The sequence below is a fragment of the Coloeus monedula genome, assembly GCF_965178545.1.
Source record: "Coloeus monedula genome assembly, chromosome: 9".
NCBI lineage: Eukaryota > Metazoa > Chordata > Aves > Passeriformes > Corvidae > Coloeus > Coloeus monedula.
The window spans coordinates 17,185,270-17,210,709 of NC_138789.1; the positions used below are offsets into that span (position 1 = coordinate 17,185,270).

The following is a 25,440-nucleotide window of genomic DNA, read 5'->3' on the forward strand; positions in this document are numbered from 1 at the left end:
TCCCCACAGGACAGGGACCTCCAGTGCCACCAGCTCTCAAAGGTGACCCTGAGTAAACACCAAGTTTGATAAGCTCCATACTGGAGCGTGATCTCACATCCTACAACAACACCTGCAAGATAAGACTTGTTCTTTGGAAGGCTTGTGAAGGAACAGAAACTAGCACACTATCTCCCAGAGCCAGCTGAGAAAAGGGAGAGACTGAACACAGATGTCGTACACTCATACATATTTTTCCATACACTTGGGGGATAAAAAAATAAAAGGACACTGACAAAGAATGGTTGCTGTTGTGGGGAGGGCACTGACAAGCTCCTGTTTTGCTCTGTTTTAAGGGGAAAACTCCCTGTTTGTCTTAGGAAAAAAAAAAAAAAAACAACTTGAAAACCTTGTTGAAAAGTTTTGTGGAAAACATTTACAGCAATTTTTGCTGAAAGTAAAACTCAGGTTTCCAAACATCTCTCTGAAGCAGCCTTTAGTATTAACAGATGTCTGGTTGGAATCTGCCTGAGACAGTGAACTCATTCTGAATGGACAAAAATAAAAGTGCAGGATTTTTGCTCCACATAATCTGAACGTTAAGATGCTTTCTCCCAGACTTTATGGATTTGGCTGCTATCATGCAATTATTTTATCTTCAAGAAGCAAAGACCTCAAATGCAGAGCACACGAGCTTCCCAGTCAATGTAATTTGCTTTTCCAGATCTACAGTTTAGCTGTAAGTAGTACTGGAGCAAAGTGCGGGAAGTAGGTATTTGGTCTGGGGTTATAAATAGGAGACATTTCATTTGGTGGTGTACAGGCCTTGCTTATAATAGCAGCAGCCTTGATGGCTCAGCTTTGAGTTCATTAATTCAGTCAAGGCACTGAAGATCCAAAGCAGATAATTAGGCCAGAGATAGCCATCATAGCTGTTAATTTAAGCAATTACTGCAATATATAGTGGTTTATATTTCTGCCTGTACTTTCCTCTGTTCTTTACAGACTGTCTTCACAGATATAAATACACCCCTCCTTCCATATCGACTGCTTTACATCATGTTTGCCCATATTTACATCCATTGTTACACACTGCTGTGAGGCAGTCTTGACAAAGCCAGCCTGTAATTGCACAAGGCTCTAGCACTTAAGCATTCTTTCTCCTCTTGCCAATTCTCCAAGTCATGCGACACTTTAAAAGTTATTAAATTCTAAATAAAGAAGATTAAGGATTCCAAATTCTATTCTGTGCTAAAACCAGCAATCAATAATAGTCAAGACTGTATTGGTGCCTTTAGGCCCTCTAGGCCATTATTCTCTACACTAGCTTTTCTCCTCTTTTGGTAAAGAGACAGTTTATAATATTTTCCAGCAACTGCTGCATCAAACTCAGAGTTCTGATAGAGTTAGGGCATTCAAATTATCATACCAAATTAAGTATGTTTCTCTTTCAAAACAGAACAAGGTTTTTCATTATTAATACTGAAACTATGTTTGAAATAACACAGGTAATACAGCACAGTAGTGAATATTTTCTTAAAACATCAGAGAATGCAATACCTGCATACTTGAACTATAACCACAATTCCCATGAATCACCATTTTAACCTATTTTGTTCCCAGATTGTTTTTTTTTTTTCAATAGGAAGATTATTCTCTGTGCAATTATTTTGACAGTCATATTTATTACGAAAGGTTAATATCTGTGTGTAGCAAATATGAGAATGGATTCAGGATCAGCCTTGCAAGTGTGCAGAAAATGGGCAGAGAATGTTTATCACAGTATTTTCCATTTTTATGAGGATGCAGTTGGTTATTATGACAAGGTGAAAGGTCTCAAAGCCTTCATTTTTAGGCCACAGGTGTTCTTTGTAGAGGTTTTTTTAATAAAGAGTATTATTAGTCCTTTAAATTAGCTCTTATTGAAAGTTGCCACATCTGCGTTATGTCGTAATGAAGCTGGGGGAGGAGGTCATAGCAGGGGACTTGTGCTTGAAGAAAACATCTGGGCATTGCTTTGACATTCACTAGCAACTTATTTTATTTTATTAAAAAGTAAGGAAATTGTACTGAAATCAATTGCAAGATGCAAACAATAAATAAAATGAAAATACAGGATCTGAAAAAAAATAAAATTGGTTGGAACAAAAACCACCTTTTCCTTCTCTTGCTCCCCTCCCATGAATTCCAACTGCTGAGATTAATTACCTGTGCAAATGGGAACATCAGGTAAAAAATGGTTCAAACAGTACTTACCACAGTCATTCTCTCTTTCAGAGGAGGAGCTACTGTCATTTCAAATAAAGCTTTTTATTGTATTGCAACTTTTTTTGGCTGTCATTTAATTCATTACATCATTTCAGAGACAGGTACAGTGACCTTAGGAAGTCCTGTACCTTTATATAGGCATTTTTCCCCTCCACTTCCCCCTGGCTGATAAAAGCAGAGAGACTGTTTCCTGTGCACAACTACACCTATCACTTCCATTCACAGGAGCAAGGAAATGTCTATTTTCAACAAAAGGGGGATTTAAAAGCCATTAAAATCCTCAAGTGGAAGTTGCTGAGTAATTGCATGATGGTTCTTAATTGTCAAGGCTGATAACTACACATTAGGAACCACTGCCTTAAGAAACTTGGCAGGGTCAGATGATGTTCAGCTCCATGGCACACACAGCCAGGGACGTTTATAGGGCAGTGGTTATAGTATGCCTCAGAAATCCTCAACAGCACTATACCCATGCTCACCGTATTTTCTTGTTCTAAGTCCTTGCTTACAAATGCAAATGACATTTCTAGTCTACTCAAGTTCTTACAGCACTCTCAGCACTGCAGTAACTGAGGGTGTTCCCGTACCACAGCAATCAGTCGGTCACTTGTTCCCTTAGGCAGGGAAGCACAGATGTATCAATCCACTGTTTTAATGCCAGTTTTCTGTTCTTACAAATCTTGGCTTTAATATTAAGAACTTTTCATTGATGGCTTTCAGCACAGTGTATACCCTCTGCAAACTTAAAACATATCCGGTCATGAAGGCCATGCAAGTTCTAAGGGCCTAGAAATATATTTGGTTAAATCTGCAATTATTGCAGATGAGCTACACTCCAGCTTGTCTCTCCCCTCCAAAATCACAATAGCTGCCAACAAAGTTCACAATACTGTGTAACAACATGTTCCAGAAAAAAAGCATTCAATGTGAATGTGACATGCAAATATTAAGACAGGACACCAGACTTCTTTTCTTTCCCCTTCCCAGTGGGTGTTTTATTTTATAGCATTTGCATTAGGTAATCAACTGAAACACTTAAACAACAGAAAGCTGGCAGCACAGTGAGGAAAAATGGAGATTATTTCTCAAACAGCTGTGACAAAATGGTTTCAAGTTGGAATAGTATTGCACAAATGAATCAATTTATGGAGGGTGAGTGGGAGCAAGCATCTTCAACATGGATTGTGAGGAAAAAAGGCACTATTTAGCTGTGTGTGTTTAAAAAGAAAAAGGTAATGAAGCACAATCCATGTTTTTCAAAATTACATTCAGGACTGCTTTAGAAATGCTCAAAAATCTGTCTCTTTTGCAGAAGCTATGGAAAGCTGCTGATGTAAATATCAGACAGTACAAGTGTACGAACATTTATAATTATGCTCTAGAAAAGTCTCAGGAAGAGGGCTCTTTCTATAAATACTGCTGGAAAGGTTACAGAGTTGCATAGGCTTACAGTAAAGGAAGCATCCATCCAACTGAGTAGCCTTAAACTTTCTTTAAGTTTAATCTCTAGTAGTCATAAAATATGCTCTAATTTTGAAGAGCTAAATTGGCAGTGCACTTGGATCAGGCTTTTCCATTGACTGCTTAAGCAGCACAGTTCAGACAGTATCATCTACACACCTTTTTGTCATATACACCTTTAGCAACGCCAGGTAAGCTTAATGGAGAATTCAAACACAAGCATAAAAGAAAATAATTGAATTTTTCCTGATAGAATATAGAACTGCTCTGAGACTATCAATAAGCAAAAGTTTATTCCTGTAATGTAAAAATAGCTAGGTATCTTCAGAAAAAACTAAATGCACAGAAAAGGCATTTCAAATGACCAGGATGGGCTGGTTCTCCATCTCCTATTTTGTATAGCTATACATTTTCATGTCTGTTTGAAAATGAAGCCATGATCAGCATACCAATAAAAGAGACTGCTAGAAAATCCTCCCAGAACAAGCAGGAATGTGCACAGAGGACATTCTGCACCCTAGCCTTGGGTCTGCTTATAGATGCACTAACAAAATAAGAGTGAAATTCTTGTTGCATGTCTGCAGAATTATTAAGGGAAGGAGCTACAAACACTGTTGCTCTCCTGTCAGCACTGCCCGGTGTATCACAAGTGTCCCAGGCATGCTGTGGGTACGGCTGGGTAGTCACCAGCACAGCGGGGCCTTGCGCCTTGTGCTGACATCAAGAGTTTCAATAGGGCTAGAGCTTTGCACAAAATGTGGGTGGTAGTTTTGTACAGAAAGTACAGAACAGTGTAACAAAATCTACTCTCAACTATATGTAGATAGATGAGCATTTCAGCACCTTTCAAATGAACTTAGCCCTGCAAAAAGCCAATCCCATTCCTCTACAGAGAGTACAGTGACTTCAGTTATAAGATCTGTGTTCAGGAGGCTGCATAGTAGTTTACTGATCATACAACAAGCAAAACCAAAATTTCACATATTGCTGCTTTCCTCTATGAGTCATTAAGGGAAAATACATGAGATAAATCATACTTCTACACTGTAAAGTATTTTTAATGGCAACAACTTGGATTGTTTCTGTTTCCAAACAGAAGATGAATAGAACAGAGTATTAAAAATCTGTAAAGCTCCTTTTCCTAAACCGTCTTTTATGAAATCCAAGTTTGATAGTTCTAAACTCAAATTATTCTAACTTCACAGTTGGCTTTAGTGGTTGCACTAGATATAAAAGTAGACAGCCTTGGTTCCTTCTGTATTGTACAGATGATCACATTTTCTGAATACATCTGGAATGAGTACTGCTCCAATTGTTGCTAACATTTCTCAAAAATACTCCTAAAATTCTTGTTTGTCTCAATCTTAACAGTTCCCAGCAAAGAACAGGAAGTGATATCTGATTAAATAAAATGTGTTACCTTACATGAACTATGAAAAATATATTGCTCTTTTAAAAGTAAAAAAAATTGCATTGGTTTTGTTATTGAAGACTCATAATTAAGAAATTCCAAATCCTGGAAGAAAAGAAACATAACTTTTAAAATTGCTTACAGAATAGAAGGAGTTTCTATAGACCCTACTGAAATCAGTAGAAGTTTTGTCTATTGTTTTCTTGTCAATAGAGAAGCATTTGTCTACATACCTATTTCATTACTTAGATGAATATTTTGTATTTTCACTTAGCAAGCTCTTCAGCTCTCTTAGAGGTGCTCTTCTGAAAATTTGCAAGAAGGTAAACTCATCTGAATTATTCTTAAGGAAAACAACATGGTAAAAAGACCCCCAAAAATCTAACATAAAACGATCACTGAGCAGAAATCTTTCCTGGGATTATAAATATTTATTTTATTTTTAAAAAAAAGTAACTGCTTTTCAATGAAAACTTTTAGATGCCCATTAACTACTTTTTGTGTATGACTCCTCAGTTCCTTTCATTAGCTAGGAAACATGTCTTCATGTGTGACCTAACATATCCTATACCCAAACATGTTGGCATTATTATTGATGTCAACAGACAAGAACTAGAACAGGAAGTCTTATGCATGGTTCATGCTATATAAATGGTAACTTATGAGAAGGAACTTCCCTGATTATTTGGGAAGAACAAAGAGAGATCTATTTTTAAAATCAGAAGGGAAAAATCTAAGAAAACAAAGAAACTGCAAGATGTACTTGATAGTCTCTTGTTATCCTCTCTGTAATTGGGCTGTTGCTTTTGGCTGCAGACATCCAGTTCACAGACCATTTTCCATTTCCTTTGTTTTCATTACAAGAACAAGCTGGTTAAAGAAACTCCACTTGGTAATTTTAAACTAAGCCTTCAGCATGATACCTTAGGAACTTAAGCCTTTCCCACCATTCCTTTGTCTCCTCAGTGCCTTCCCAATCAAATCCTGTGAAAAGCACTTTTAAGAAAAGGCAGGTGTAAGTTGTGTAAATACTCATCTTTAAGAAAATTCATTAGGGAAAGTTCTTGCAGTGCTCCATGGCCATTTGCTATAATGCAGTGGCCCCAAACATCTGTTCTCAAATTTCAATTTACTTCATCTACCAGGTGTTTCACATTGTTAATAATGGCAACTCACAAAGTTACAACAGTCGCGTAATGGCAGTTACATAAATACAATTATGTCAATCAAGTTCACTGCATCTTTCTCAACCACACTGCACATGACACTTTTCTTCTTGTTCTCTTACCCTTCTAAAAGGATGAAGACTACATTTCTGTAAAGACAAACCCTGGACAACGTTCTGGTATTGAAGTCAGAAAGGTCACTGAAGTGTGTTTCAGCAATGTCCAACAGTTAACTCAACCAGGAATCAGATGTGATGTTTTTCACTTCACATGTAACAGAACCGGTGCAAAAAACCCCACTTTAAACTAGTTACTTTTAAACCTTTTGGTCCAAATACATAAAATTAGCAGTATTTACAGCATTTTACTCCTTTTGTAAATGCAATGCTTTAAAATACGTTATAAAGCACCTCAGTAAAAATATTCTACAGATAAAAGTATTGAAGTAGTAGGAAAACCCTAGCCATACCACAGCTCACTAATAGAGTCATAATATGGATTCACCAATACCTCAGTTTACAATTATTACAAAGAATCCATGGAGAAACTTACTGAATTTACGATTTTTATACCACTGTGTAAGGATCAACTAGAACTGCAGACAATACCAAATTTCTTTGTCATTTTCCCAACCTCAGTCAGTGGTGGTAGTGATTAAAAAAAACCAAAATAAAAACCCCACTGCTCTGATTCTTTAACTTTTTACAATATTAATGTGCAAATGACATTTTAACACTAATGAGTAGTTATAATTTTTTAATAAAACCACATATATAAATATGGGCAATTCCAGCAGCAGCAGCATTTCTCAGCAGAACATGATTAACCATCCCAATTAATACCATGTGACATGATTCACAAAAACAAAGCACAGATGTCAACCAGTTATTAGGACTACTCATACTGTATACAACCAAAATTTCCATGTTGAAAGCTGGGGAAAACTATTTCCTCTTCACAGAAGTATAAATGAAAATAAATTGCTCTGAAAATTAAAAAGAGCATCAACAGAAGTGGTTTTTTGATTGTTTATATTTTCAAATAGAACTGCCGTGTATTAATTGCTCCGAATTACAGTGTAGATTTCTTCAGGTTAAGGATATTGACTCCCACGGAAAGTATTAGTTAGATAAAAGAAATGAAGCCTTTGCTTCTGGATTACCAACACAGCTATATCCACAGCCCTGGAGGTGATCCACAACCCACTTTTCTCATATAAAGAAATGTCTTGGAGGTCTACAAGCAATCTAGTTTCCATGGCTGAGGACTAAGATGATGATGTGACCAAAGATTTAGGTCCATAAATCTAACAGTATAGCGTTCTTAGTTTGATTTAGGGTAAATCTTTTCATAGAAAAAGTTTTGAGCCAGAATATACAATTCTCCATCTTTTTCCCGAACTGCATGTGCTCTGACAAACTGAAATTGCTCCAGTGCAAATTCATAGAACTCATTCTCCATTTTCCAGATTTCAGACTGTTGTAGCTTGGCAATAGTTTCTTTTGTGGGAAGTTTTTTCTCAGTTGTTTTCCTAAGATGCGACTTCTTTCCTAAATGCAAAATGAAAGCAATAACTTCATTTTTAAGTTCACGTGCTCAAAAAATGTTTACAGTCCTTTTATTTACAGTTTTTATACTCTCAGTGTGTTGATAAACTGCATTAGAAGGGACAGGCTTTAATCCAAAATTTATTAACACAACATGCAGAGTTGGAGAACTGCAGCCTCTCTCACTAAATGTTTACGAATCCATTGCATCCATTCTTTCAATTCTTCCTCCTTGCTCTAATAAACCCAGGGAATGAACATTCATTTAAGGAATAAGATTACTCCACATAATCTACCTGGAGCAAAATTGGTCTTGCGAAATTAATTATTTAGATGTTAATCTGGTATCAAATGTTAAGAATTTTAGAAACTGCACAGGAGATGCTTCTTTCATAGAATCATAGAAACATTTAGGTTGGGAAAGACATTTAAGGTCATCAAGTCCAACTGCAAACCTAACACTGCCAAGTCCCACTAAGCCATGTCCCCAGGCGCCACACCTACACACCTTTTAAATACCTCCGCCAGTTCCACACGTCTTTTAAATACCTCCAGGGAAGGTTATATTCAACTCAGACTACCAAAAATGCCCTTGCTCTGCGTAGCTCTCTGTAGCTCTCCATGAAAGAGAAAAAACCCCTTGTTTTCAAGTTATTTCAATTGTCTATTTCTAATCAAAATACAATCTCTACTAATGGCATTTAAACCATTATACTCCCATCTAAATAGAATACTGTAGTCTTATCATAAATGATACGTAAGCCACATCCTTGTTGCACAGAGTTTCTGAGACAAAGATGACCAAAATGACGACCAGATTTTCCCCAAGGAGTGCTGCCTACTGCTTTGTAATTAACTTAATACTACATATCTAGGCTCTGTACATCAGATTCTTTTCTCCCTCTATTTGTAGATAGAGGCCCTGCTAAGATAGATCTTTTCTTCATCATAAATTGCACGGCCAGCTCCTAGAAACTGAGCTACTAGTTGTTACATCTTACTAGGAGCCCAGGAAGATAAACATCTACTTGGGTCTCTGCATCCCTCAGGCTTTATTGCTCAGCCAACCAGGGTACATCGAGCACACTTAATTCCAGCAGGGCTTCAGAGGAAATGGAAATCTGCCACATCAGCCACTTTACAAAACTGAAGCCACTGCAAAACCTTAAAAAAATGTTCTGCTATAAACACGTCACAATGTTACATGCAGTATACCTACCCACCTACCTTTACCGCAACCTTAAATATTTACAATTCATGTAAGGCAGAAGGATACTTGGAGTAGCCCCTCTCACCCTGCCCCCACTGCCCCCCTCAAAAAAAAAGAAGTATTGAGAATCTTTGAAAATGAGTTTGTCTCTTCTGTAGGAGCATCACTCAGCTGGGAGGCAAACCTGGCAGAGACTCAAAACTATTCATCTAGAGCTAAAGAATTCACATGAAAATGGCAATAAGAGGATGAAAAATCCATGGAATCCATGGGAATCAACTATTTAAATACCTGTGCGGTACAGTTCTGTGGCACCCCTGAAGAACCGGGGCAAAGCTGCCTCCAATAACATGATAAAGTCTTCAAGCTCTTCAGTAACTCCCACTAGGAAGTATTCATTAATCAGATTGTATTTGGCTTGTTCCAAGGCCCATCTGCTTCCCACATTCCTAAAATGACAGAGAACAATTACAGCAAGTCCTGATGTCAGCCAGCAATCCTTGGTCCCTAGATGGAGATTACTTCACAACAGGACATTTGTATAGGAAAGGCAGGACTCATTTTAAGTTATAACCATTCCTAACTTTTTTTTCCTTTCCAGTTTCTCTCATCTGTGTTCTTACCTAAAAATACAACTCTATTTATAAAAGAGTCTCAACAAAAATACCCGATGTGTGTATACGCTTAATGCTTCTATTCATGCAATTTTTCCAGGATTTACATTGTCTCAATATTAATACCCTGTCTCCACTTTCACATTAGATACCAGAAATTTGAACACACCTTCCCTTTTGCACCTCCTTTCTTTCTCTGCTTCTCCACATGGCCAGAGAGTAGATAGGTTTGACCAACAGGCACTGAAAGAGGATCTCACAAGTGGCCATTTACTTTGCATGTGTTTGAATGAACAATACCTTTGAGAAATAATTGCCCTTGATATCACATAGAGTCTTTCAAATAATCTAGGGGTTTTTTGGTTTTTTTTTTTGCTAAAGAGTTTTTTTAAGTCTGTGCCATTATTATAAAACATGTTGCATTGACAGATGGACACTATTTGCTTTGTTTCAATTTCTGCTAAGTAGCATTGACTACTAGATATCTGGTAAAGGTTTTAAAAGATAAATTTATCCCAATCTCAGTTATTGTGTACTCCCCAGGAACTTCAGGAGCTTGAACTAAAATATCTCCATTCCACAAGAATAATACTGTAGTCTGACTTAAGAGAAAAGTGTCAAGACTCTAAATCTGCAAAAATTATTTTTAAAATTGAAAACATGTTTTCCCTCATAGCACTGCTGATACAATATTGTAATGTATTGCTAGCTTAAAGAATTGCAAAACTGTTTCAGTAAATCCATCTTCTACAGAAAACACATTACTTGAGTATCCATTGCTTCACTCTGTCCAGTCCCTCACACTTTTATCAACTGGGCTACATATTAAAATTTGTTAAAGTTTAGATTTCAGCACTGATGTACTTGACTAATAAGCTACATTTATCTCCCTACCAGCATTCCGAGCTGTGGCCACAGAAGAATGGAATTTGAAGCCAAAGTTTCTCTGGAGCACAGTCGGAACCTCCAGCTGCCACACATTCATCAAAGGTCTGGAAAAAAGACAAAATTGAGCTGAGCTTTAAAATCTCATATATGTATCAAACATCCCAAACTGGTTAGTTGCTAAATGAAGTGGGGACAGAAAAACACATATATGATGTTAAAGAAAAAGAAACATTTTTTCAAGCCTTGCTTTCACAGTGTTTTTAGGATGACCTATTGTCCCAATTAAATAGTACTTGGACAGTCTTTCATGGTTATAACTAATGAACAATTGATCTTACCTGGTACACTGATACACCTTTGATATAACCTTAGCAAAGGCTATTTGTCAAAACTAGAAAAAATAGTCCCTAAGTGTTGGTATAATTGTTTTTCCCTACAAAAAAAGTCACTAAAGATACAGCATCAAATGCCATCAGGAATTGTGTGATCCTTCAACAGCTGGATCTTTATAACATAGAACATTGTGCATTTTGTGTTTTAGATTAAACAAGGATCTATTATATTTTAATTATGACAAACAACTGCCATTTCAGAGGCTAATTTTTTTTTTTGGCAATCAGAAGAACTGAATGGAAGTTTTCACTGCATAACAGAATATTCCATACAATATTGCTCTCTATGTGGATACACAGCTGTAGTAACAGAGTTTCAACTGCAGTAACACAGTTACAAAAGGAACTCCATTAGCACTGGAAGGAATTTGTAAATGCTTTATTGTGTCACCATAAAGTATTAATGATATTTCTAATCAAGATATAAGGCCTGTATCTAGGATAGATTAAAAAAAAATAAATCACATTGACAACTTTTTAGACTGCTTCTTCTGTATAATTACAAGTTTCTGTTCAAAGCAACTCTGTAAAAACACATTTGTGTAATTATTTGGGGTTAAGAACAAGGACAACATCATTTGCTTCTATTTTGTGATGAAGTTTATAAAATAATCTGAAAAAATTATTGATACTATGCCAAAGCAGGGAGTAAACTGTGGTGCCTTGGTTCACATTGAACTCTGAGTTTAGAATAGCTTGTACATGTGTCTTGGGGTGACTTTATGACGTGTATCCCCTATGATGTGTATCCCTCTATGCCCAGACATGATTCCTGTGCCTTTCTGTGTCTTTAAAACTGGGTGCAAGAGAAAGAAAAAAAAGCCAGACGAACTTTTCAATGCAGTTCCAAGGACACAGAGATAGCTGCTTCTGTGGTGGCAAGAGCGGAGGCAACCACTTTCCTGCTTTTCCCAGCTCTTGGCTCTTCTTCTCGGAAGAGAGAGACAGAGAGTTAAACTCCTTTGTTTCCCTGGGACTTTGGCTTCTTTTTCTTCTCTTCTGGAACTGTTCAGAACATCAGAACCTCACTGGGAGACCTTACACTGGCCCAGAGGGGTTGGGGCCCCCACGCTGAACTCCAGCTCCAGGGTGAGAGAGGGAGAGACCACACCCACAGAAAGGACTCTAAAATCTTCCCAGGTTTCTCTCCACAGCGAGAGGTTTTATTATTTAGCATTATTATTCTTTTCCCGTGTGTTTGTTACATAAATCGGTTTTTTCCTTCACTTTTCTCCAAGGAAATTTTTTCCCGAACCTGGTGGGGGAGGGGTGGCTGAAACCTGCCTTCTATCAGAGGACGTTCATTTTGGACGTTCCTCTGAATTTGTCTCAAACCAGGACAACATGCCACACATCACAGATAAAAATGCAGCTTAACCAGGAAAACAAGACATTGGTATGCTTTCCCTAGCATAGTTCTCTAGGGAATTTCTGCGCCAATCTATTGTTAAATGCACAGCCTAAATTATACTAAAATTATACTAAAAATGAACTGGCATCTGTGCAAAGATTTCTTTGCTTATACCTGCAGGTTATTTTACAGTTAATAAGCAAAAGGAAGCAAGCCATTTTCTAAGTAAGTCGAAATAGGACAAACTTCGTTCCACACTTCCTCTTACATACCTACCTTGACTGCTCCATCCAGAGATTTTATTGTAAGAAACCCTTGCCTCTACAGACTCTGCATTTGGAGCCAAATTTGACTGGAAGCACAGGGACACAGAAAAAAACCTAATTAAGAATTCTTCCATATAACTGCTGTAGTATGGACTGGGAGGGGACTGGAGTGTAAAGTACACTGAGATTCCTTTCCACTAATAAAGGAACAATTGACTTCTATTAGAAGTGATTTCTGATCTTCCCTACTTTTCATTTGAAAATCTTTAAGTGAATCTACTGGAACACATACTAGTGTTACATTTATAGAATAAATACATACATACACACATAGAATAAAGACCCTGCAATTGGCTCAATCAATTTTTGAGCTTACTGAATTTTATAACTAATGTATACAAAACTTACATCATCTACACACATACAGTTCCCCAGGGACACTTTGGAAAAACCTGATTAAAATGAAAGAAGCCAGAAGTTTGATACAGTAAATCAATTTCACTTCAAATAAACTTGAGATACTTACAGGACATGTTAAATCTGTATAACAACAACTAAGTCTCAGACCTAAATAAAGTGGTATCATAGTGACAAAAGGAAAAAAGCATCTTCAACAGAAAAACATAAAATTAATAATGCAATGCATTGTAAGCATTTTAAACAGGAATGCATTTGACCTTTTTTCCAGCAAATCAAAGCTTACAATGCAGTCTACCACGCAGCAACACTAAGGATTTTTGGCATAACGTTTCCCAGTGACTACCTAACAAGGTTGTTTGGATTATAATTCAAAAATAACACAAATACTGTTAAATTCCACTCTTTTTAGTAAGTTTTATGTCCTAGAAACAGCTCAGACTTGGCAGCATGCTCAGCTTTTCAAGTGACTGATCTCCAGCAGGAAAGAGGAAGACAGCAGGCTACAAAAGATGAGATCCTATATCTCGTTTTAAAAATGCCTTTATGAAATCATATCACCTTTTCATCTATTTAGCCAGTTCTATAAAGACAATTTTTAAGATTAATTTCAATTTATTCTTGAAGCTTTCCTCTTCCAAGGCTGCTATGCTGCAGGATACCTGGACAAACTGAAATGCAGTAGCTGAAGATGGCGCTAAACCCTAAATAACAGGGAGCAGTTAGTTCCCAACTGGAAAGAAAAGAGGAATGGTTTGCTCCCAGTATTTATAAAGCACTATTTGGATGGGGGCAGCATACAAATGATCACTCATGTTTATTAGTTAAGCTGTTTGTAGACTAAGCTGTCTTTAGTGTGATTTTTGCTTATTTTTTCAGTGTCTCTTGGTACTCACACAGCATGACACTAAATTGTCAGGATTACAGAAAAACAGCATCAGCTTAAGAAAATATCGTCACTGAAACTGTATAAAGTGTTTGACTCTGTAAAGTACAAAAACTCATTGCATTTTTCAGGATTCCACACTGTTCTAGCTGCAGTTTTATAAACTATACTCATATACTTAATACACTACTTTTCTTCCCGATTTAAGAAAAATCCAAAGCAACATGCCCAAAAAATGTCATATTGCAAACCGTTACAGGGATGTATAGATTCTTTCTGTAACAAATATATTATGGAGCCTGAATGATATTGCCATTTTTAAAAAAATGAAATAAATTGGGTTGCTAATTATATGAAAATAAACAACAAAGCCAAAGCATCAGCAGTTCTACTGCTTTTGATGGAAAATGTGTCTCAGTCTTCAACAAGAAGAGATGTAGCCTTCTTACATAGGAGGAATAGCTTAATTTCATAACTACAAGTCTGGATGCCTAAAAACAATTTTTAAAAAGGTTTTATTTAGTTTTTTTTTAACAAATTGCAACATATAGTGAATTTTTAAGGGTGTAAAGAACCTACTTAATGTCATGCTCTGCTCCAGTATGGACAGGAAATGGAGAATATAACTCACAAAGCCACCATTATTACCAAGGTTGATAAAACAACTATTCAGCTTTTATCAGGACATTTTAAAAATTGTTTTCACATTAATTTTAGTAAGTACAGCATATACAATTGGGTGTACTTTACCTTTTTATCCCCCTGTTTTCGCCTCCGTAGCCCTGGTCTGTAGTCATCTCCAAAGCGCAGAAAGTAATAATAAGAAACTAGGCGTTCTATAGGATCTCTTATGACATTTATGTAAATTGGTTTCTTTTTAACACCAAATCTGAAGCAGAAGAGGAAAAACACATCTTTCAAAGGACAAATCAAAGCTTCTCATCTAATACGTAGAAGCCTGTCTTCATTGTTACAACTATTCATATAAAATCTATACACAGAATACATGATACTGAGAGGAAGTTTAATCATCCTCATATCCAGCATATTACACGGATGTGAAAGTAAGCTCAATTTCAGTTTGCCTAGGATTATGATTTTAAGGGTTTATTATTAAAGAAACAAACAAACCAGACATATTGTCATATACAAATTGATACTAAAAATGTTTACACAACCATCCTTACTCTAGAAATGCCTTAACTAGTTTAGCAGCCACATACATGTTTATAGTAAGTACAAGGAAGTTTGATATTGAGTTCCTGCCCTTGTGAACTGAGCTTTGTAATGCTATGAGTGGTTTTCCTGGCAGGTCTCCAGTTGTCAGAGACATTAACTGTAACAGCAGGAAGACAGAGCTCAGAGCCCATCCATTGCCTGGGTTGAATGCAGATGGCTATGCTTATTAAATATAAGTCTAAGATAGTATCTGTAATCATATTAACTTCTCTATCTAAAGATATAAAATTTTTCCTTAGACATTTATCCTAAGCAAATTTTGATGTACTGCAGTACAAACAGAAGCCTGATGAAATGACGCAGTAAGCTCACGCGACACGAGGAAGATTTAAACCACCAAACTGTTTTGTGCAAATGCTACCTTTCAGTGATCTACATTCAAGTCAGCTTTTACAATACATTTCTCAGTTTTATTTTCTCTTCCATTTGAGACATCCTTTGGCAAATAATTATGGTATCCAAATATTAAAGAGTTTATATCACAATGGCAAGTGTGTCAAGTGCCCTGACATAAAGCTAAAAGCTGGAAAAAAAAGTTCTCTTCTGTTCCTATGCAAACTGGGAAAGCATTCTGCATCTACAGAGGGCCATTCATGCCTCCTAGCTTGGCTAAAACAGAGCACTCATAGTTTTAAGATGCAGTGCCATTATTGTTGAAGGGATAAATTTTACTACCAGATACTGTACATATGAGGAATCTTAAGCTGAAAAGCTTAAGAACAGAAACGTAGCAAAAGCAGCAGAAAGGAGGAAGTTAGAAAAAAAAACAATTAACAGGCATTACTTTTCCAAAGACCAGCATTACAGACAGAGAAATTGTTAGAGGCTACAGAAAGAGCAATTGATTCTCCAATGCTGCCAGCAGAGTACCAATGAGTCAGTCTGGAACACTCAAAGGTGGCATTGCTGACATCTGTCTGCATGCCAGCTCTGACTTTCCAAAGCCTGCAGATAGAGTGTGTGAATGTTTCAGCCATTCTGATGCAAAGTCCAGGCTTTGAACTGCATCCTCTAAGGTACACTAAAGTGCATGAGACATGCACATGTCCCCTTCCACAGACTACTGCAGATGCTGAGAAAGCTGTACCAAACCATTTTGATACAGCAGCAGACTCAACCAATGAACAGCACATATCTGTGGGTTAATGAACATGTCCAAGTCCTTAGAAATGCTTGTGCTGGATTGTACAATTGCATGGGTTTGTACACGAGCTTTCACAACTAGCTTCAGTTACAGTAACACAGGTTGTTACTGTAACTTTATTAATAGTAACAGTGAATTGGCAATTGCATTGTCAAAGAACTTTTTTTCCCAACTATTTACCAGAGAAAATAGGGAATAAGAATGGATAAGAAATTTTTAAAAGACAAAAAGAAAAGGGAAAAGATTTAAACTTTTATTACTGTAATTTCTACATTGATGGATTACGATAACCTGTCCTCAATATTGTGAGTCATCGATGGAATCCAGTACTTTTAAGTTTCAGCATATTTTAAGAGGTACTTCTGATATTTGACAGTGGACCTAAGTCTGATGTCCATGTATACGGAAGCATTGACTCTTCTGAAATATTTTACACTTCTTAACTACAAAAATGTTCATTACAAGAACATACCTCACAGCCTTAAAGGTGTGGGCCTTGTCAAGCACAACCAGCGTATTCAAGATATTATTTTAATAATGAAAACCCAAAGTATGAGAAAGCAAGCTGTTGTAGGGAAAAAAAAAAAATCACTCAGGTGAAAGGATAACAAACAACAAAGACAAGGATAACACAGTCCCGGAGGGAAGATGCAGATGAAAGAAATCTGTGAAACTGCTTAGATGCTTTCTAGATGTAAAATAATTATTTCAGTTTTAGGAGTTCCAGTATCTGAAAATGTTTTCAGCTTTATGAATTAATGTATAAAATAACATTCGGCAGCTTTGCTGCACCAGAAAGCTGTTACTCAGTTCAAGCATTTATTAATGTTGAAGTATTTTAATTTTAAAAAAGCAGAAAGGAAACTAATGAATTTTTATATATTTTGACTGACTGATTTGCAAGTAACTCTTTTTGCCTGTTACTTTTTGCAAACTTGGTGCCATTGTAGCTTTTAGCATTTTCTGTAATAATATACTGTATTGGGAATCTGTGAAGGTCTCACTTCCCCATTTCATTCATTGGTATAAAAAGTTCAAATTAAAAATCAGTGTACATGACAGAATGAGTAATTAAAAGGAATGACTAAACAAAAAGAATTATTACATACAAAAAAGAATTTAAATAAATACTTTAATGCACAGAAACATAACAACACTGAGGAGTGACCGTCAGCAAGAGGTAAAAGTAGTGGTTACTATTGTTTGTGCAGTCAAACGTAATGAGATCTGAAAATTCCACTTTCAATTTTAAATCATTTTCCACATGCTTCAAGTGCAAGATGAAGCACTGCCTAGTAAGCATCTTAAGCAAAACTGACTTGTCAGTTCAAGGGGAGGTTTTATAAGACTGAGCTACTGAGGATCACTGCTTTAGATCCAGAAGCAAAAATAAGACAAGAAAACATATGAAAGTGAGAATAAAGATATGATCCTGAACCTTTGAAGTCAGTGAGAGGCTTTTACCATATTTTATTTTAATTTCATTTTAGAAGTAGCAGCATTTAACTCCACAAGAATTATTTCAATGCTTTTTCTAGCAAGCCAAACTACTACAGACCAGAAAACTACTTCAAAATATAACTTTTTATATTTCGATGAAGTGTAAAGAGATACTAAGGTAGAGAAGAATTACATAACTTAAGAGGCAGGTGGTGTTACTCTTTACATGAAACATTTTTGAGAACAGGTATGTTAAACTTCCCTGAAAGGGAAGCCAATCCTGAAACAGAACTGCCGGTGTTTCAGAGGAAAGCCATGATTTTCAGTAAAACAAGCTTGGAATTTAGACAAGGAATATTAATCCCAGTATATAAATGATTTTTTAAAAATGAAACTCGGCTACATTTTATCATGCAAGAAAACGAGAAATCGGTGAAATAGCAACCCCAGGTAGTGGCCATATGGGAACGCCAGTGTGAGGGTTTTTACCAAACTGCAGTTCCCAGGCTCCGAGCACTAGAGGGCACTGGCAGCCCAGCTGGAGCCCGCTCCGCGCTCCGCAGGTACCGCCACGGGAACGTACTTGGCGAAGTCCAGGTACGATATATGGCCATGGTAAAATCCTGGCTTCATTTCCTTCCAGGAAGTCACATTCTTCACAAATCGGACCTGTGAAAGTGGGCAACAGAAAGTGTTTCTGTACTGCTCATTACATTTCCCAATACACGGTGTTTCCTGGCTTTTAAGTAAAATCTTATAATGCATTAGATAAAAAAGTCTATTTTGAATATTACCAAAAAATTTGTGCCAGCTAAAATAGACTTTTCTGCAGCATACAGATGACTAATTTTAGATCATCAGAATTTAATGATGAGAAACAAAACAAAAGCAGAATATAGCAATCAGAAGGACAGTTCAAGGAAAGCTACCACAAAAACATCAGCAAGACAAACATTCACATTTTTGTCAGTGCATTTTATTTGTAATTTGAAAAGAATGTGGAATTCTTTCAGTAGAAATACAAGTACATATTTGATAGAATTGTCTGATCCGTATTCAGTCCCTTGAATAAAGGTGTACCAGATTTACAGCATGTTCTTAGACCTATTTAACTGGGACATAAGAAATGAATCTGACGGTTCATTTGCTCCTCCATCCCAAAATGCAATGCACAGGTAATCCAGAAATGTTATAAATGCATGCAATGTAAATCCTATCTATAGTTTACTATTTTGAATAGTCATCTTAAGTGTAACATTTCAGGGAAATTTGCATGCTGAAGCATGAAGTAGCCCTTGAACAAGGGCTCATAAAGCAGTTATTGGCAAACTTCACAAAAATAGGAATAGCTTTACATTTCAAAGAACAAAATAAGACACAAGCCCCAAACCAGGGAGTGTGATCAAATTAAGTGGGACATGCAAATCCTGATAGAGCTTGGCTTTATTAGATGAACAGAATATTTTAACATCAAAGGATGTAACTGAAAGTTATTTCAAAACTAGTGAATTGGATAACAAAGGAGGATGATAAATTTGTACTGCCTGAGCTGTCTGACGAAGATAGGCCATTTCTGAGGCAGTGAATTAAAAGATAGTGTTCTCTGCACATCTGCAGTATCTTTTCTGTTATACAGAGAAACAGATAACCACAAAGATCCTGAGGTGAGACAAGAGAGTCAAAAAAGGAAAGTTTGAGAGCTCAAGACAACACACTAACATTCTGTAAGATCAAGCAGATTGAGAGTATCCTGAAGCATAATATTTACTATTTATTATAACCTACCAGTTGAGGATTTTAAGAGGTGAGACTGGCCTGCTCCTGTTTCTTCAAATGTGCAAAACTCATGGTCTAGGATTTAAGAGGTTGGTAACCTATACTTATTTCTTTAAACACTGGCTCTTAGACTCTCAGATAACAGCAGTGTATATTACTTTTTAATAACAGGCAACATTAATTTGTTCCGTGCACAAGTTTCATAGTCTGTGGCATTACAAAATTTAAACCATATATTGCACATGAAAATTACGGCAAATCTAGCTGCACGATGTTACACAATGGTGTTTCCTGAACTGCACTGCCTTTCTGTCTGGTTTTGTCCACAGCACAAACTGGTAATATGGGACTTTGAATCCGGTTGAACTACCTTTACTGCTACTGAAATATACCACACTTCCATTGACTGTATCTTTCCAAGATTAATGACAAGATATTTTCAGTGGAGAGCCTCAGCTATAAATTTTTCTTTACCTAGGAAAGAAGTTTTCTAAATACAAAATATAAATCACCTCTCCTACCTTCACCCACGAACCCCAAAATGTCACGGTTGGTTGATACAACTCCGCAAGTAAACCAGTTATGCTATGTATGCTGTGCAGTGCAATCCACATATTAAAGGTATGTTTGTGTTTCCATGAACAAGCTTTTTGAAATCTTACATCATCTAGATTTCAGTTTTGGATAGACTAGGACTAGATATAAGGTAATGTTAAGTACAAAATCCTAAGGTTTTTGTCTTAGATCCCTATGCCAGCATCTGGCATCAAACCGTAGATGTTCCAGTAACAGTTACAAAAATCCTTTATTGCCTTTGTCTTACAATGTTATTGTCTGCTACGGAAATAATTTTTATGAACATCGGATGAATAGTCTAGCTTCTAACACCAGCCAAGCTAAGAGAAGGCTAGGAAGGTTTTGTAAGATAGCTGTGACATTTACATCTGTCTTAAGATGGACCTGCAACATGCTGAGCCCCTGAGAACTATAGTTTTTAATGCCCATAACTAGCCTGCAGGCAAGAGATTTTTTTTTTTCTCCCACAGTTTGCAGTATTCCAAAAGCCAGAATTGTTCCAGGTCAGACAACCTAATGAGTCTGGATTCAGGCATTTTAGGTCAGAGATGAATATTGCCCACTGTTTCATACTGTTAAATATGATCAATTTTACCTTTCTCTTCAGGGCTTAGTGGATAGTGGAGCTTTCAAAAGACAGAGAAAGCTTCTCCATCTGAGCCCAACTGAATAAAATTTGAGGTGACTTTAGAAGTTCATATAGATGTGAATGGAATTCCTGTGAAGTTGTTTCATGGTGCTTTTATATAATCAGCTACAAAGTTGCTTCACAGCCTTTAGTAAGTGGGAAATCAGCTGAGGTTCACTGAATTAAAAAGCCAGATCAAACATACTCTAGGGGAATAAGATGTCCTGAAAGGTAAGTTAAACACATTCAGTTTCTAGGACGGTAAGAATTTAAAACAAGTCCCAGTGAGCCTAAGAAAGGAAAAACCCAACCAGCATACCTGGTCTGAGAAAAAGCCATGTGTGCAAACTAAAGTGGTATTTTAAGTTCTTATCTCTGTCCATTAACTGCAACCATCAGTCCCTCCTCCCTACAGTCTGACCACACACTCACTCACACACCATCAGACACACACAATCACACTCACAATCACACACACACACATGCACATACACACACACTAATGCACACACAGGCGGACATGCTTGTGCAAGCGTGTGTATGTGCATGTGTGGATGTGTCTGTGTGTGATTGTGTGTCTGAGCTGGATGGGGGGTGTGTGTGCGTGTGTGTGACTGCTTGTGTCCCAGTGTGTGTGTGTGTGTGCAAGAGTGTGTTTATGTGTTAGTGTGCAAGAGTGTGTCTGAGTGTGCAAGCATGTGCGTGAGTGCGCATGAGTTTGTCTGAGTTAGCTCTGAATCAGAGGGCTGGGAATGCTGGAAACAGGCAAGCAGCACACCTTTGGCTGCAGGCCATGAACAACCACAAGCAAGCCCAAGGCAAGGACAGTTGAGAAGCAATTTTGTGAGATGGTGAATTGAGTTCACCAGTTCAGCCACAGCACAGCCAGGATACCTGCCTTGCACTAATACTTCTTTCTCAGAAGGAAAATACAATTGGCACACATGCAGCACTCATACTCAGTAGACCATCTAACTCTAAGGGAAAAGTTCTTAACTGTTCACGAGCACAGGACAGTACTTCCACTTCTAACAGAGTTGCTGCAGCCTTTCTCTTGTTCCACTTCTCACTGCCACTGAAACCTGCACTAGCAGAGGAAATAAGTACCACTAAAGCCACTACGACTGTGCTGTCCTCTGAGAGACCAACTGTTTTAGAATGCACTTGGAAGCAAGATAATATATTTTCAGGTTGCTCTTTTGAGAAAAACTGAGAGAAACCAAAGGAGAAAAAATAACAAGAAACAGAAAACAGCAAGCTGAGGGAGTGAAACACTGGATAATTGTAGCATTCGTAACAGTATAGAGAATGTTCTCACACCCACTTTTAAAATAATATATCAAGAATACATGCTGTAATGCAGAACAGTAATTTAATTTTAAATGTTTTAGATGACAATTTCACCATGTAACAAAACCAACAGTTTGTGTGGCTGGTATGCCATCCTGATAGCCATAACACAGACATTCTTTTACAGACAAAGTGTCACTGCTGAAACATGCAAGCAGCAAATAAAATTCAACCAAACAACTACTCTGATTTAATTATAAAAAGCAAGTGTTTCTACTACAGACCGCACAGGTCAGAAATGCAATATAGGCAACATGGCACTCAGCTTGCTGCAAAGAAAAGGCCCAACCTGGGGAAAGGGGGGCAACTCCCAGGATCCTGCTGCCAGAGACACTGCAAAAGAAAGGAGGGCTGCTGGGACAAGTTACACCTGAAACTAAAATGAGTGTTAGGAACTCTTATCGGATTATCTCAAATCAGATACAGACTATATTTGGAGTGGATTTTAAATATCATTTTTTTCATATTGCATTCAAGAAGTAAAGGTTTCACATATGGGCAGAGAACTTAAAATCTGTTACAGAATTACAGTAGTTTGGAAAAAATACAGCAGAAATACTGCACAAAAGAAGGCTCACTAATTTACAAATTTCTGCCAGGCCCAAGGCAATCTTCACCTTGCTTAGGGAGATTTGCTTCAACAAACAGTATCACTGATAAAACAACTTTGTCTCTGTGATGTGTTTACGTATTTTACTACTGGCGCATATACACCTAATGCACCCAAATGAGCTACACCAGTGAAGGTGGCATATGAATGTCATGCTAATCCAAGCCCACACAGACTAAATGTCATCAGCTACCACTCAGCACCCCTGCCATCTCCAGACTTACACACTATGACTTACAATGGCAAGTTGTTATCTCCGTGTATTAAAGCTGAATAATTATTTCTGCAACTTTGAACAGCTGTGCAATATATGAAGTTCTTCACTGTCAGCATCTCCCAGTTAATGGCCATCAGAGAAGAATAGTATCAACTGTCTAATTTAAGTACATAATTTATCACCATGGACAAGAGCATAGTATCAAATGAAGGTAGGACTGAGAGTATTGTGTACATGCTCAGCACTGACAGATTTTCATTTTTCAATAGATTATTATCAGAGAAGATGAAGAGTTTCTCTTATACAAAACAAAGCCAGTGAAGAACGTATTTTACTTGAATTAAGTTCAAACAGAAGTAGAAATTTAAGGTAGCCTGTGTAATTTATACCATTGAATTTATATTAAACGACTAGCTCTCCTATTCTTCAGGACAGACCTCCATTTCAAGAGGCACCTTGATAGAAACAGAATTTGGTGGGAAGCGCAGCATGAAGTATTACTGACTTGAGCATGATTTTTAATTAACAGATATAGGCTTATTAAATCATCTGAAAAATCATTCTGCTCTTAGTGCACAGGTCTTTAGTATTTGTTCTATGCAGTGAACAGGACTATAGTGATGGCTACCAGATTTACTCTTAATTATCTCAGTAATCATGTATGACAGTATCACCTTCATATTTAGGAAACAATTTTACAGGAGGAAATACTCAACAGTAACACAACCCCACTATCACAAAACAAGATTCCAGTATCACCTAAGTCCATTATTTCCTCTGCACGGAGATCCCTAGCTCAACCTTTCTCCCACATACAGAACTGGAAGTGGAGGGCCTTTAGCATCTGCTTCCCCTCGACCCAGTCCAGCTGTGCAGAGCTGCTTCTGCCTGCAGACATGCACTTAAAGGAGCTGGAAGGCTCAGTGCTGACATGCTGCAATGCAGAACAGCTCCTGCCTCTGCTGCATATCAACTTAAGCGATCAGCATACAACCGGCAGTACAGAGTTCGGAAACATTTGTTTTACAAGCAGGGATGATGATAGTGATGTTTCAGATCTCTAACCTGGGTTCCCTGCAAGTGCACTCATGTCAGCCAAGGAAATATTAAATAAGATAAACCAACAAACCTACTTCCTCAGCCCAGCCTAACAAAAACAGGGCATTGATCCTTCATCATCTTTTTTAAATACTCATCATCTGATGCAGTGGTAGCCATGATCATTTCCAGTCTGGTACTACAGTGATTTTAGTGAGAGCTTTAAATGGATGCAAAGTGACCCATCCTTCACAGTGCAAGCTATTTGCAACTACTTTTCTGTATGTTTTTTATCACCTGTGAGACCTGACCAGACCCAGTACCAAAGACACAACTCTAGTCCTGACAGCATGGCACAGTGCCTGCGCTACTCAGAGAGCAAATTGCCTAAGACTGCATTCACTGCAGATGGAGATGACAGGCAAGTAGTATTACACAGCCAAAACAGTTACAACAACAAAGGTCATTTCTACCCCAGTCATGTCCCTTTTTAGCTTTGCTTTTGTCCAAGAAACAGACACTTATCACCTCCAGTAGCCCAGCAAAAACCTAAACCTATTAAGAAATAATATTAATTCTCTACAAAGAAAATATGAACCCATTAGATTGAATTTATATTGGAAAACGTGACGTAAAAGCCAATTACATCAGATCACCCAAGTTTACAATAGCAATTTTTTTTTCCTGTGCTCTTTCCTTGTTTCATAAAGACATCCCAAATTCAGCAGCTTACCTGATCTTGCAGAGACATAACAGGATTGTTTTTGGTTGTATTGATATGTAGAACATGGTATTTGTTCTTCGCACAGAGATCATAGGCAATATTTGTGAAGGATGTGCTGGCAGTCTTGGGTACTCTGTTGTAAATAATCACCACATCATCTTCTTCATCCAGTGTCACATCTTGTCGGGGACCATCTACCGTATGACGTTGCTCTATTTCTCTGACTTCATGTCTTGCAATAGCCCTTTCTGTTAAGGATGAAAAATATAAAATGTCACTGTAAACAGCACCAATTCTGAAGTTCAAATCTTAGAACACAACCTGGTGAAAAGCAGTAACTCCTCAGCAATAAAGGAAACACTTGCTGTCCTATGTATTTCTGACATATCTGAACAAAACTTAATCTATAAAAATGAACGAAAGACAGTCCAACACGGAACACAAAGCCTAGAAAGAAAACAGTATGCTTAGGGAACATAGACCATACTCTTATGACTCACAGTGATGCCACTGTCTTTAGAGTCATCATCTCTACAGAAAAATGTCTATAAGGCACTATCAAAAGAGTGACATCCCTGAAATATCCCAAATAATTTCTATAATACACCTACTTAAAAGTTATAATGGAGTTAAAAATGGAGGTAAAAGTTATAAATAAAACAATTTGAAGAATAGGAGTCTTCTGGAAACAGAAATACTAACATCAGAGACCACAGCCAACTGACTGTGCAGAGGCACTGTCATTCAGACGAAACCACTGGTTTTTTATTTCAATTGATACAAGCCCCAAGAGTAAAGCATTAAAATAAACGGGGCTGCAAAAAATTAAATTTGTTTTATTA

At 37.2% G+C, this 25,440-nt stretch overlaps 1 protein-coding gene across 1 annotated transcript in view; it reads right to left on the minus strand.

Annotated features, from left to right (window-relative positions):
• Positions 1 to 3,304: 3,304 nt before the first annotated feature.
• The window catches only part of HS2ST1 (heparan sulfate 2-O-sulfotransferase 1), an 81,736-nt gene continuing 59,600 nt past the window's right edge, over positions 3,305 to 25,440 (minus strand). Inside the window, exons 2-7 of the mRNA XM_082286708.1 lie at positions 24,608 to 24,846; positions 18,263 to 18,348; positions 14,607 to 14,745; positions 10,551 to 10,648; positions 9,334 to 9,491; positions 3,305 to 7,835 (exon numbers count right to left, since the gene is read on the minus strand). Coding sequence (XP_082142834.1) covers positions 7,609 to 7,835; positions 9,334 to 9,491; positions 10,551 to 10,648; positions 14,607 to 14,745; positions 18,263 to 18,348; positions 24,608 to 24,846 — 947 coding nt within the window. The 3' untranslated portion in view covers positions 3,305 to 7,608. The remainder of the gene's footprint in view (positions 7,836 to 9,333; positions 9,492 to 10,550; positions 10,649 to 14,606; positions 14,746 to 18,262; positions 18,349 to 24,607; positions 24,847 to 25,440) is intronic.